The 14,146-nt window shown below is 36.9% G+C and overlaps 1 protein-coding gene across 2 annotated transcripts in view; it reads right to left on the bottom strand.

The window, feature by feature from the left end:
* The window catches only part of LOC139126270 (DNA polymerase epsilon catalytic subunit A-like), a 106,355-nt gene that overhangs the window by 76,994 nt on the left and 15,215 nt on the right, over positions 1 to 14,146 (bottom strand). For both annotated transcript variants that reach the window (XM_070692315.1, XM_070692316.1), the window contains 6 exons: positions 11,661 to 11,798; positions 8,352 to 8,506; positions 5,489 to 5,627; positions 5,190 to 5,267; positions 1,989 to 2,096; positions 207 to 403 (listed from right to left, as the gene is read on the bottom strand). In XM_070692315.1, coding sequence (XP_070548416.1) covers positions 207 to 403; positions 1,989 to 2,096; positions 5,190 to 5,267; positions 5,489 to 5,627; positions 8,352 to 8,506; positions 11,661 to 11,798 — 815 coding nt within the window. The remainder of the gene's footprint in view (positions 1 to 206; positions 404 to 1,988; positions 2,097 to 5,189; positions 5,268 to 5,488; positions 5,628 to 8,351; positions 8,507 to 11,660; positions 11,799 to 14,146) is intronic.

The raw sequence follows: 14,146 nt of genomic DNA, 5'->3' as shown, positions 1-14,146 counted from the left end.
CTGCATCACTCATGTAAATAACTTTCTTACCACACAAATGTCAAAGCAAGGCCATGAAGTTCTGACATTTCATTGCACAAATTTGAGGGCTCTTTTTCCATATTACACAGCATTACACAGGAACTTGGTTTGAATGATAATACATGTTTGTATTCACCAGTTTCTCATTGACTGTGGTATGAGATGGAGAGTGGCTTTAACCTTACCAATCAAACATGTCTCCGTTGTATGTGACAAAGATGTGTGGTTTAACTTCTAGAATATGTTCAATAAATTTCTGAAGTAAACTGGCTTCATCTGGTTCATTGAAGACAATAAATGGACCTTCATACTCTGGCTTTGGTGTATACTCAAAGTCTTCGACATCTTCTGAAACAATCTCTCGGTTGGTAATCAAATATCCCTACAATCGAACAGAAACAGAATTTTGGCTCAATCTAATATCTTTTGAACATTTTGTAGAATGTGACAATACAAAATTTTTTGTTGATGGGAGAACACAGCTTTGTGTTTATGTTACATTGACAGTTCACAATAAAAAAAAAAGATTTGATGGAAGTACAGCTTTTCCAAGAGCAAACTAATTTACAAACAGAACATGACAATGATATGTGAGAATAAGATAAGATGGTTTGTACATTTCTAGGAGTCATCATGGTTATCATTGTCAAATATTTGCCATACATTCAGAAGAAATTTGTGGTCAAATTGGACAAGTCCAGATTGACTTATCTTGCATCTAAAATAAAGTTTCAATTGGTCTAATCATCTACGTTAAAAAGTCTTGTCTAAACAAACAAGCATGTGATTCAGATGAAATTCCAGTTTACAAACATTTCATGATGCTCTCTTTGCCATGTACAATATTAATTTCTTTATGATACACATGTTCTGTCGTTGGAATATCTTCATGTTTTGTTTCCAATTTCAAGCATAGTGTCCAAGATTTTGTCATATTGAAATGAAATGCTCAGCCTGTCAGACTGTACTTTCAAAATAAAGTGATTGAACAGTGCTGCATGCGTCTCTCAACGAAAGAACAAGTCAGACAAAAAAAAGACCATTTTTGACTCAATCAAAAATCTGTTAAAGGGCCAGTAATGCTAACTTTTGATAATTTTTATTTTTTTTTGTTTGTTTGTTTTGAATGCCAACCATAATTCATTGTTCTTCTCCCAAAAGAATGTTGATATACACAGTGTTCAGCTTGGCAACACAGCCCATACGTGTGTAAACTGCATTGTTATTGTTGAAAAGTGAATTCTGTTCTGGACTAGAATTCAAATGTAAACAATAACAATTGCATTTTACACATATGGATGCTAAGTTGATAAGCTAAACAGTGGGTGTTTAAACATTCTTTTGGGAGCAGGGCAAGAAGTTGCAGTTGACATACAAAATAAAAATAATGAAAAAATCACCAAAAGATAACATTACTGGCCCTTTAAATAAAAGACTTTGGTTTCCACCCAGGTGATTTACCTCATTTATACCAAATGATTTGGTTTGCAATTTATTCCTCTCAAGCAAACAATAAATCAAAACAACTACAGTTTTGTCTGCAGGCATACAGAGACAGATATGTTAGTTACCAATCATAAGAGTCAGGACTTTTGATCCTATATTGTACTTTTAAATAAAGATCACTAGAAGACAAAGAGTACTGGTTGAACTGCCTCCTTTATAAAATTATCTATGCCATGATCCTGGTGTGTTCCCGCACTCTACGTGTTGCTTCTATGGTTGTAGTTCGACTGACTCTTTTTAGAACACTCTCCTATACTATGTTGACTGAACAATTATTAGACATCCCCTTCTATTCTTGGATACAAATTTGCATACCAAGATGACATCAATGAGTACCTGTAATTTTACACCTATAAAATCATCAATAGAGTATAGGAAACAGTCATTTACTGTGGATGCCTTAAAGCAATTGACTTGAGAGTAAACATATTGAACAATTTCAAATTGTTATTTCTACTTACCTGTGCATCTATCATGTATGATATCATCATTATACTGTCTGTTTCCATGTCTGGAAATTTCAATGGTAGCTTTGTTGTCTCTATGTCATATGCCATCACTATTGGATCCTACAAAATATCAAATTAATAGCAATCATACCATAAATCAGAAAATCATAGGTCAAAAGTCACATTACATATCTATTGTAAAGGACAAAACACAGTACAGCACAGCATAGCAAGACTAATAACACAGTCAAAGTCGTGAAAGAAAGATATATGAACCTGTGGTAAAGAATTGTTTACTTTTCTTGACACAATGCAGTGATATCAAGAGATACAGAGATAAGTTCTGATAGAATGATGGGTCTGTGGCACTGGTTAGACCTATATCTCAGTATTAGAAAAATAACACCAATGATACGGTGTGTTGCTCACATTTGATCGGAATTGGTACATATTAATATTGGTACCAAAGATCAACGATGAATGTTGTTTCTATCTGTTCAGTGCAGCAAAATTCTGCATGTTAGGACAATGATTTCCACACAGTACAACAAAAAAAAGAATGACAAAAGCAAATAAGGTCTGCAACATAGGTAGTGGAGGTAAACTTTAGAAACATGCATACCAACTTCTACATCAATGGGACAAGCAGATCCTACATACATTAGCAAATGCCAATAAAAAAATCAGCCAGAGAAGGCTTGACAAAAAGAAAAGGTGGGAGAGTGGGGAAATGTACAGCAGGTGAGTTATTCACAACCTTGGGGTGCTGTCATTGGAATGTAAACAGCACTTAACCCTTTGAGCGCCAAAGTCAATTTTTGTCACCTTTAACCCTTTTCCTGCCAAGTCCATATTTCACCACCAGGTCAAGATGGGTAAAATTAATGAAACACAACATATTCCATATGGTGTATTTTAACATAAATACTGTACATTTGAAAGCTGTTGAAAACATAAATACTGTAAACTTTTTTTTTGGACTATAGATGCTATAACAGACCAAGCTAAGTGGGTGAAAATACGTCATGTTTTGGCTCAATACCGCTTTTTACTGACTTGACTGATGGGGAAGTGATACTGTCTGGCAGGAAAAGGGTTAAAAAATATATCCAACTAAATTTTTTTAAGCTTTTAGCCAAAATTTTGATTAGGAACTGCAGCCGATCAAATGCGATGACCATTTGGTTCAAAATCATAAAAAAATTACAGAGAAATTCATAAAAATTGGTAAAATGTTGCACTAAAATTTTGGTGGGAAAAATTAAAGCACTCAAAGGGTTAAGTTAGGTACAGATGGTGAAACGCCTTCCACTGTGCAGCGTTTCCGTTACAATTTCAAAACTTGCGTACGATTTTACGCAACTGAGTTTTTATTTGCGTAAAATGTATTCAAAATGCGTACGGCAGGAATCAGTATCTGAAGTGAGCTGGGCAGTCTTTTCTGTAAAACTTGGGGGTTTCCTGTAATGCGCATGCTCTATTAACAAAAAACAACAACCTGGGGGGCTTCAAGGTGTAGCTGAACATTTCATGCCGTGATGCACGTCCCGTATATGATCGTTGAGCAGCCCAATGAGTTCATGTTCAAAGAGAATACCTTCTGACTACGAAATTAGTGTTTTCAAAGGGCCAACAAAAAGCAGATACCGTTCAAAGTCCAGCGGGACCTCTCAAGAATGCAACCCGACAGTGTCTAAATGGTCACCCCACTTTCCAAATTACATGCGACGTAATGACCATTAACTGTATTGTGTTACCAACAACGTAGACTCGATTGATTCTCGAATTTTTTGCATCTGTAGTGCCATTGTCTGTACAGAACTGATTGACATGACGTTTTGTGCTGATGAAATACAATGTTGCATAAAGTGCTGCGGTCTGAAAAGTCTAAAATGTTGCAATATCATGATGAATGTCACTTGCAAGCAGGTGCATATGTTCTATTTTTGTCCTGCATTGAACCACGTTCAGACAAAGTAGTGCGGGCCAAGTACGTCGTGTCATGGTGCGGCATTTCTCAATGCGTATTTATGATTTTTTTTGCGTATTTCCGAACAATTTTGCGTAAAATACGCAAGATTTTGCGTTAACGGAAACACTGACTGTGGGGGTGATTATGACATCTGGAATTATCCTGGATCAAAATTTCTTATCAGTTCTTGTGTGTCTTACATGGAAAAGTTGTAAACATTGGTCCAAAATGAAAAAATTAACCTCAGCTTTGTTTTCTGGATCAAATTTCACTACAAATTGATACCAAATATGACAAAATTATGTTCACAGCCTTAACCACTGTCTCACATATCCTGGGTTGGTATAGGTCATTTAAGGTCACAGACTGAGAAAATTACCTAAATTATACAAATTTGGGGTTTCCCAACACTTTGAGCAGAAGATAACATCCTTCAGGACTTTAATACCAAATTACAAAGCTATCAGACAAGTAGTTTTTGAGAACAAGTTTTCTTGACCAAAAATGACAAAATTGTTTTAAAAATATGTTTTCTTGACCAAAAATGACAAAATTGTCTTAAAAATACAAATTTGCATATTTCTGGACAATTTCCACATATCCAACTATTGTCATCCCTGGGCTTCTGTACACTAAATATAAAAGCTGTCTGTCCAATAATTTTAAGGAAAAATAGTTTTTTACGTTTTTTTTGCCAAAAATGACAAAATTGCCCCAAAACGGTAATTTTGCCAATTCTGTTGTAATTTCAACAAACTAGAAGGGTAACACCCTTGCAAATATCCAACCCACATTTGAGAGCAATTGGGTCTGCAGTTTCAGAGAAGAATAATTTTTACTTAAAATGAGAAAAATAACCAAAAAATTCAGCAAAAATACAAAATTCAAGATATTTTCACAATATTCATACAACTGTATAAGGTCCACCTAGGGTAATTGCACACTAATTTTCAAAGCACATTTTTTGAGCTCATTTGCATAATTTGGGCAATGCAAACTTCATTTGAACAAAATCCCATCTATAGCCCAGGATGCATCAACACACCACATGCCAAGCTAAAAAGTGCAACGGTTTGCAAGTTTTTGATGTTGACAGACATACTATACGTACGTACATACATACATACATACATACACACATACATACAGACGCCATCGACTTCAGCTTATACGATAACCTCACATTGGTATACCAAATGTGAGCTAACAAAACATTTGTAGAAATGAGAGTGCCAACTTACTGGTCTGTCCAGAAGGTCATCCCTCTGTGTAATCTCTGCAGGTAGTGTACCACGACCCTTAACTGCATACCAATGACCCTATGTTAGAAAAAAAGCCAAAAAAAGTTGAAATCAATTTCAAATTTTGTGAAATGATGGTAGCTATGCCCTCATTGTCAAACTTCAACATTGCAAACCACAATCAGAAGATGAACATACAGCAAAACAAGTAATTAACACAATAAAGATTGTTGCCAATACATGACACAGGGAAACTTATTGTACATGATAATAATCAGAAGACAGTATTATTTTCTCACCACATGTATTTGTTTGTCAATAGCAACTCTGACATGATACGGTACATCATATTCCCGGATATCAATAATGTTGTCTAGCTGGTCATTCAATTTATTGGAAGCACTGCCAGTCGATGACTCATCTGATCCTGTCAGGTGACTACACAATAAAAGAGAATGCATTACAAAAATCATTGGAGGAAATTGTTTGCTACAGAGTGAATGGTAACAGTTAAGAACAGTGTTGAACAGTAAGAGTTTGAGGAAATAAAATGTCAGATCTATTAGAAATTTTGCTGGTTTTCTTGTCACATCATGTGTTACAAAGATTAATAAACTTAGGTAGAACGCACCTCGGGGACAGAAATTCAGGCCTTCAAATTTTATCACTTTTCTTCCGACCCACAACTTGTGGGGGCTCATTTTGAAGCTCTTGGCGAAAGAAAAGTTTTCACCGTCTTAGTTTTTCGAAAATCGAAAAAGTTTTTTTTCTTATTGAGTTAACACAGGGGTGGCGGCCATTTTGGATTTCAAATATCGAGAAATCACAAGTTATTTGTCTCTCTAGTACCAAACTTTGCACGGTGACCCCTGATTTTTATTCTTGCTTTGGTAAGAGAATGGTTGAAAGTTTCACTAAGGAAAGTTTGAGCAAAAGTTTAAGTCTTTCACTTTCGAGATGCATATTACCTTAAGTTATTTATCACAACTGCCAGGTCAAAGCTAGTTTACTGTAAATACAGTAATTGATAAACTTGAAGTTCACTTTGCATATGTCTTTCAAAATGACTTTTTGTTTTGCCACATGTATGTCATCCATTCAATACCCATCAGAACTATGAACATACAGAATTGCTTTTGAAATATTTCATTATTTTAACATTGAAAAAATTACATTTGAACAAACTTATAAGACACAAACACTCTTAAGAGGAATGAGGGTGGAAAATAGTTAATAAGCAAAATTTAAAATTTTGTAATTGTCATGAACTTTGAATCAACCAGTGTGTTTAGAAATGACATCAGTAGGGAGCAGTTGTACAACACAAAATTCAATTTTGTAATTACAGATTCAGGATTAAGACTTGTACTTCAGACAATTTGTATTGATAATCTGCGTTCACTCTGCAGGGGTTTCGTTAAGAGCCCGCCACCGGCCATATGGCCGGCTGTAAGGCGATTACGGCCGCCTGTTATTACCTGAAAATCGTGTAATTGTTGTGCCGCTTACAGGAATGAATAGCTGGTAACAAACAGCATATCGGCAAAAGTTTACAATGATCTGTATCCTTAATGCTGAATTACTTGTTTTCAACACTTTTGCGGGGTTTTCAGTGAAAATTTTGTGTTCATTCGTTCGCATTTGTCGATCACGCAATGCCTCGCTAAGCTTACAGATGTAGGTACCGGTACCGCACGGAATACGGAATACGTCCATACAACGTACACAGGGTGATTGGAGGTTAGGGGTCATTGAGCGTGTGCAGTAACGCAACATAATGCGTCGGCCATGAGATGTGGGTGAAGTGATTCAGTTAGGTCGAAATGGAGAAATACAAACGGGTTGATGAGGAAAGGTACAGCCGATGGCAATTTCTCGGATCATCATATTGATACTTATGCGACATTTTATGAATATTTTTTGGGAAATGTTTCTTCTGAATGAATCAGCAATCGCCCCAGGGTTGTAAAATGTAAACAACACCTTGCCATTGGTAGTCGACGTTCGTTCTCGGATTTTAATGATTTTTTTACGTTTGACTTGCCTTAACTCTGTGGGCATATAAATATCAAAACTGAATAAATTGAAGGTGTAAACTTTAGCAAACTGTGACGTTTAGCGGTAGGCTGTAGCACAGTCGTCATACGCGGCAATGGAGGAAGTTGGGAAATGGAATAACCGGCCATGGACGCTATAGCCTGCACATGTCGCTAAAGTTCGAAGACGGCTTTCCTGCACCAAAAGCCGCAATAATTCATTGAATAAACCAGCATCGATGGCTTCCAATACATCTCTGAATTCATATCTTCTATGTTTTTTGTGTTGAAGACGATGCATTTTTTAGTGTGGTTTCCAAAAACGAACACTTTCATAAAACGAACACTTTTTACAACAGCTGCTGTTGATGATTTCAAAGTAGATCCAGGCTATCTAATGTTGGTCCCTGATCGTTTGAAACATGTAAATAAAGTAGAAATGCCGAGCGACTGGGGGCTAGTGTACTAAGGTCAAAGTCAAAATTCATAGAAATTTTCATTCTGTTCTACCAACAATCATTGGAAATGACTATTTTCAGAGGTGAACTTTTGTCCAGTTTTTATAGCTAATATGGAACCGTGTATTGGTGGGGGGGGGGGGGGGGTGTACTTGTCATATAACCAAACATCCACATGTTTGGCGGTTGGTATGGCCTGGCCCCCTGTAATTTTCATTTGGCCCCCTGTTTCAAAACTTAGTGAAACCCCTGCTCTGAAGCTTTTGGTGCCTGAAGGATACAGTGGCCATCTGTTGCATTTTCTCAAAATATGCTGGTTATGTAATCCGGTCACGTGGTCACAGCGTATCCTGAATGCATATGCGGACCCTGTGTCAGTAGCAACTGCTCTGCCAACGAGTGCTAAAACTCAGACACAAATTCTGAAATCGCACCTTTTACTTTGACTTTTGGTGTTCATTGTTACCATAATTAATACTTATAGAATTGACTGAAACTAAAGTCCAGCAAATCATAAAATTCCACTGCAAGAGCAGTTGAAGACACTGTGCAACTAGTGCGCAAATTAGCCTACCCGGAACACTGCTGATAGTTATGACAAAAATGTCAGTACCAAGAAATGATTAAGATATGTATGAAATGACAAAATTACAATCTTTTCCTCTCACCTTGTCAGCATACTGGAGTAAGCATCATTCGACTTCTCTCTTTCTTTGTTCTTTTTAATCCTTGGCATTAGGTCACGTTTTATCTTGATCAAATCAATGACATTGTTGAAGCTTAGTTTCAGGTAATCTCTCTTCAAACCAACTAAATGATTTGACTGTCACATGAAAAAAAAAAACGGATGATGGAATAAAAACAATGTGGAATAAAAGCAATTTATTCAAAAGTATTCTGAAAGATGAATTTCAAATAAAAAGATTTAATAGTTGATGTTGTGATTGTGTGTTTGACCAAAGCTGTATATGAATGAATCAAAATCCATTAGCTGTTGGTCATTTTTTAAATTTTGTTTGTTCTGTGTATCATCTCCGGTTTCTGGTTTGAATCCCCGAACCATGGAGAAATTCCTAATATTTAGCTCATAATATACCCTATATGAGTATAATCTGCATTGTTATTGTTTAAATTTTGTATTCAGGTCTGGACTAGAATACATTTATCAACAATAACAATGGTCATTTCACATATACAGGCTGCATTGGCAAGCAGGACACCAGGCATTGGTCATGATCTGATTATAGTAAAATTCTGTAGTTGATACATTGAAACAGAGTAGTGATAAATTTGTCAAGAGTTACAGCTAATGTCCCTTTAATTTGAACAAGTCATCGTTGATGACACAGTCCCCACTTGTTAATGGGTGCTTTGATTACAGGTCCTCAGAGAGGATAGAGTCCTCTTCATTAGGTCTGTGATAAAAATACTTTTGAATAAATTCGCTTGATACATGTCTGAGTTGTAGTTCAGGACATGAAAAAATCGTAATAAAATGGCCACATGGTGGCCATATTGGATCGAATCACAAAACAAATCAATGTGCATATGTATGACACAGGTCAATGTCCTTGTACCAACTTTGATTAAAATCGGTTGAAATATGCCTGAGTTATGGCTTTGTACATGAAAAAATCATAACAAAATGGCCGCACAGCAGCCATATTGGATCGTATCACAAAACAAATTAACATGCATATGTATGACATTGGTCAATCTGCTTGTACCAACTGTGAATAATTTGCTTGATACATGTCTGAGTTATGGTTCTGGACATGAAAAAACGTAATAAACTGGCCACACGGCGGCCATATTGGATCGTATCACAAAACAAGTCAATGTGCATATGTATGACATTGGTCGATGTCCTTGTACCAAGTTTGAATAAAATTGGTTGAGATATGCCATGGCTCTGTACATGAAAAAATCGTAACAAAATGGCCGCACGGCGGCCATATTGGATCATATCACAAAACAGATTGATGTGCATAGCTATGACATTGGTCAATGTCCTTGTACCAACTTTGAATAAAATCTGTAGAAACATGCCTGAGTAATGGCTCTGTACATGAAAAAATCGTAATAAAATGGCCGCCTGGCGGCCATATTGGATCGTATCACAAATCAAATTGACGTGCATATGTACGACATATGTCAATGTCCTTGTACCAATTTTGAATAAAATCGGTTGAAATATGCCTGAGTTATGGCTCTGTACATGAAAAAATCGTAACAAAATGGCCGCACGGCGGCCATATTGGATCGTATCACAAAAAGAATTGACGTGCTTATCTATGACATTGGTCAATGTCCTTGTACCAACTTTGAATAAAATCAGTTGAAACATGTCTGAATTATGGCTCTGTACATGAAAAAATCGTAATAAAATGGCCGCCTGGCAGCCATATTGGATCGTATCACAAAACAAATCGACGTGCATCTGTATGACATATGAAGTAATCCTTGTACCAAGTTTGAATAAAATTGCTTAAGGCATCTCTGAGATATCTGCGTGAACGGACGAACGCACGGACGCACACACGGATGCACGCATGCACGGACATGACCAAACCTATAAGTCCCCCCGGACGGTGTCCGTGGGGACTAAAAACTTTAGAGGCACAAGGCATTTCATGGTTGTAGAACCTGTCAGGGCTGTAATGGGAGGCCGTACGCAGGGCTGATCTCGAAGTCTGTCCGCATGATTTCCGTCTGCAGTTATTAATAAAAGGCATGTTTCAACATTAAAATTACAGATAAAATTCGTTGTGCGCCTTTGTTTACAACTGGGTGGATAGCTTGGTTACACACTTTTGTTTTTCATGGGTCTTCTTCGTGCATATATGCGTGTTTGCCAGTCATACCTATTGTTCTCTGTAAGGGGCCTTCTGATAGGTCAGCTGTTCTGGCCAGAGCGCGAGATTTGAACGCAAGAGAATACCGCACGCTACATGTATGTAGACGTAGCTGTACTCTACATCTGATTTTAATCAGATTGGTAGTGTCTTCAGTCTTTGCATGGATATCAGCATGCACTGTGTTTTGTAATTACAGTCAGACTGAGTTGAAATTTAGTGCATAGAAGATTTAGGGAAAACATATTGGTTGCAAAAACTATAGGAAGCATAGTCACTATTGACCAGTGCACAATTTTGAATCTTAGCAATCAGCGTTGTTATCAAAGTGGCAATACATTTTTAATCAGAACACAAGGTTGGTTCTAAACAATGAGAAGTATAGCTGATATAAAAAAATGAACAATTGTGAATCTGTGATATTTATGTTTTTATCATATACCAGTGTTGACGGTTTGGCAAGTGGATTCTGATAGTGGACTTGTACTTTTTTCGGAACTGCTAGCCCTGGGCTAGAGGATCAGAACATGATTTGCTCTTCCATGGATTAGCTTGGCTCTTTTGATTAAGCTGGTTAAAATAAGTGATGCACAACATGTCCCATGTATTGCATTTTAACAAAGACTTAAAGGGACAAAGTCGCCCATTTTTCATGAATTTTGTTTGATACGAGATACTACTTACATTGTTTGTCGAGTTGAAAGATGCTGAATGAATGGGTAGCCATGCATATATTCAACCCTGGTTTTAGACAAATTGAATGAACCTAGCGCGAAAATGAATTAATGGTCACGACCATTAATTCATTTTTGTAATGGTCTCATGTATCATCTCTAAATCTGGGGTTGAATGGCATGGCCACCCATTCTCTCAGTATCTTTAAACATGTCAAATAATATACGTATTATCTCGTATCAAACAAAATTCATGTACAATGGGCGACTTTGTCCCTTTCAACTTTTGAAGGCCCCTGAAAACATCACTGTAAACATGATTCTTAATGACTGAACCTGCTATAGCATTCCATGGTAAGTAAGTGAAATATGTCGAGGTTTTGGCTCAATACTATTGTATACTGACTTGACAAATTGGGAAGTGATAGGCCTTGAGTAAACTACGTACCAGATCCAAATCTTCTTTAGCTATGGTTTGTACACTTGCCAGTACACCTTGGTATTTACGACTTAGAAATGCAGACACCTCCCTCTCTGTGTTCTTCCTTGCAGCTAGATAAAAGTATGGTTTGAACGGCAATGATACCTAGAATTAAACAGAGTAAAATTTGTTTTAGTTGAGTATTTAGAGGGATACAGTCATCAGAACTGCACTCAAAGGTCATATGGGACCCATATGACATATAAACACTGTATCCAAGGTACGATGGTGATTGATGAAAGTTAAAATATGTCTGTCATAATCTACATCGTATAATTTAAATGTTGCAGCTATGATGATGAGGTGCATCTAGAAAATATGCACGAAATAACATTGTTGTAAACAAGAAACTCACACAGGTGCAGTTCCAATGACTGTTTCCCTTTAAATGTTTCCTAAATCTTCCAGATCAAAACTGTGCAGACACATGCAGACCAACCAGCAAATGATCTGCTCCATCACAATGTATTCCCAGGACAACAAATACCCCTACATGTAGCTCTGCAGTATCTCAGTACAGGTCAATTTTTGTGACTCTTTCATGGTCTTACAGACAATCTAAAATTCAATGCTTTGATGCACAATAATTAAAGTTTATTGTTCAAAATTTGAGTGAATGTGAAAATATCACATTCATAGGCAGCAAGGTCACATAGAGTCATAAAAATGACCAATTGTATCCTATTGTATAAATGTTCTATATTATAAACTTACATCTGTAACCTGTTGAAAATCATTATTGAACAAGATAGGATATCAGTCAGTATATATCAGTCCATTAACAGTGGACATCAGTCAGTATACATCAGTCCAATAACAATGGACATGGGTCAGTATATATCAGTCCAATAACAGTGATATAGTCCAGTAACTTTGGATGTTATTGGATGCCATTTGACCTTTGACCAGTTTTAAATAAACACCCAGAAAATCTGACGCAATCTGGTAATTTTTAGTCAAAAATATTTCTTTCAGTGATTAAGTAATACAATGAACACAGACAAGTCCAAACCTGGAATTTGAAATTTGACCACTTAAACCATAGACCCTCGAGAAAAGGGACAGGCAACTGCGATAGAGAACAAAGGGTCTATGGGATTAGCAGCGTGCGATCTATCTTGGAATAATTAAGAGGTGTTAATGGGTCGGGGACGGAATGAAGCTGGACCCGATCGACTGCACAACGTCCGGTTCATAGACACGTGCATGCGGGTATACGGTAATAATGTTTTCGGATTACAAGTTATTCCGGATTACCCGCAAGTCCATTTTTAGAAAGAAAAGTGTTACAACTATTTTGAGAAGAATTCGTGCAAATGGTTTTAAAGTACTTTTTACATATTGGTAGCGAGATTCGATGCAACTAGAAGTCTGCAGGGAGTTAGTATGTTGCTGTAAAGTGACAAAGTTTCGAATAGAAATCCGAAACACATACCACTGCAGTTCCAGACTTGACAGCAGTTGACATCACAGAGTTGTTTACATTCCGCAATCGTCCGTGTATCTCCAAATTTTCCCTCGTTTTTGCAGTTTTTTAACCCTCAGAATATTTTCTGTGCGAGGAGTGCTCCATGATTCGGTAAAGTATGTATGTTAACTACTGAAATGTTGTTGTTTGAAAACTGTGAACGGCCAAATTTACGAGGACAGCGTTCAGCTTTGTGTAAATGCATGTCTACCTTACCGCTTCTGACTTCACCAACCATTGGAGAGTCCCGATTTATCGCAAAGTTTCTCCTGACAGCGAAAGTCAGTGTTACAAATTTATTTTCTAGTACTTTGCGGATGTACACATGTGTAGTTTATCCGAACTTTGGTGTTTCTTTAGGCTAAAACAGTACCAAAATGTTAGAGGTCGTGTATTTGAGCTCCGATGGAGTAGTCATTTTTTATGTTCCCTGATTTTCGTCAAATTTTTCGTGACAGATGAAATAAAAAGGTCAGATTTTTGTTTCGCAGGACTGGGGAAGTGTAAAGCTGTCTAACTTGTAAATGTTTGTTGTTATCGGAGATTTTTATGGTAGGGAATTTAAACTTATATTGTCGATACCTAGCAAGAGTTTTCTGCAGCGTCTATGGCTAAATGTACACTGTTTTTATCGTCTGTTTTTTTCCCGTTGGCTTCGGCTAGAATCCAAAATGTGATCTTCATCGTTACCAGAACATTAACCATGACTAGTATCAACAAGTCATCGTTGATGACACAGTCCCCACTTGTTAATTGGTATTTCAATTACAGGTCCTCAGAGAGGATAGAGTCCTCTTCATTAGGTCTGTGATAAAAATACTTTTGAATGAATTCGCTTGATACATGTCTGAGTTATGGTTCAGGACATGAAAAAATTGTAACAAAATGAGAACACCAATATACGCTTTCATCTCATTTCTGTCAACCGGACTCCACTCAGTGTCGACTTTCTGTGAAAGATCCTGTCTGAACTGCGCGTATTTGT

Source organism: Ptychodera flava (assembly GCF_041260155.1).
Source record: "Ptychodera flava strain L36383 chromosome 3 unlocalized genomic scaffold, AS_Pfla_20210202 Scaffold_27__1_contigs__length_13241970_pilon, whole genome shotgun sequence".
In the NCBI taxonomy this organism is placed as follows: domain Eukaryota; kingdom Metazoa; phylum Hemichordata; class Enteropneusta; family Ptychoderidae; genus Ptychodera; species Ptychodera flava.
Note: the sequence above shows the minus strand (reverse complement) of the source record. Positions and strands in the feature narration are given on the sequence as shown.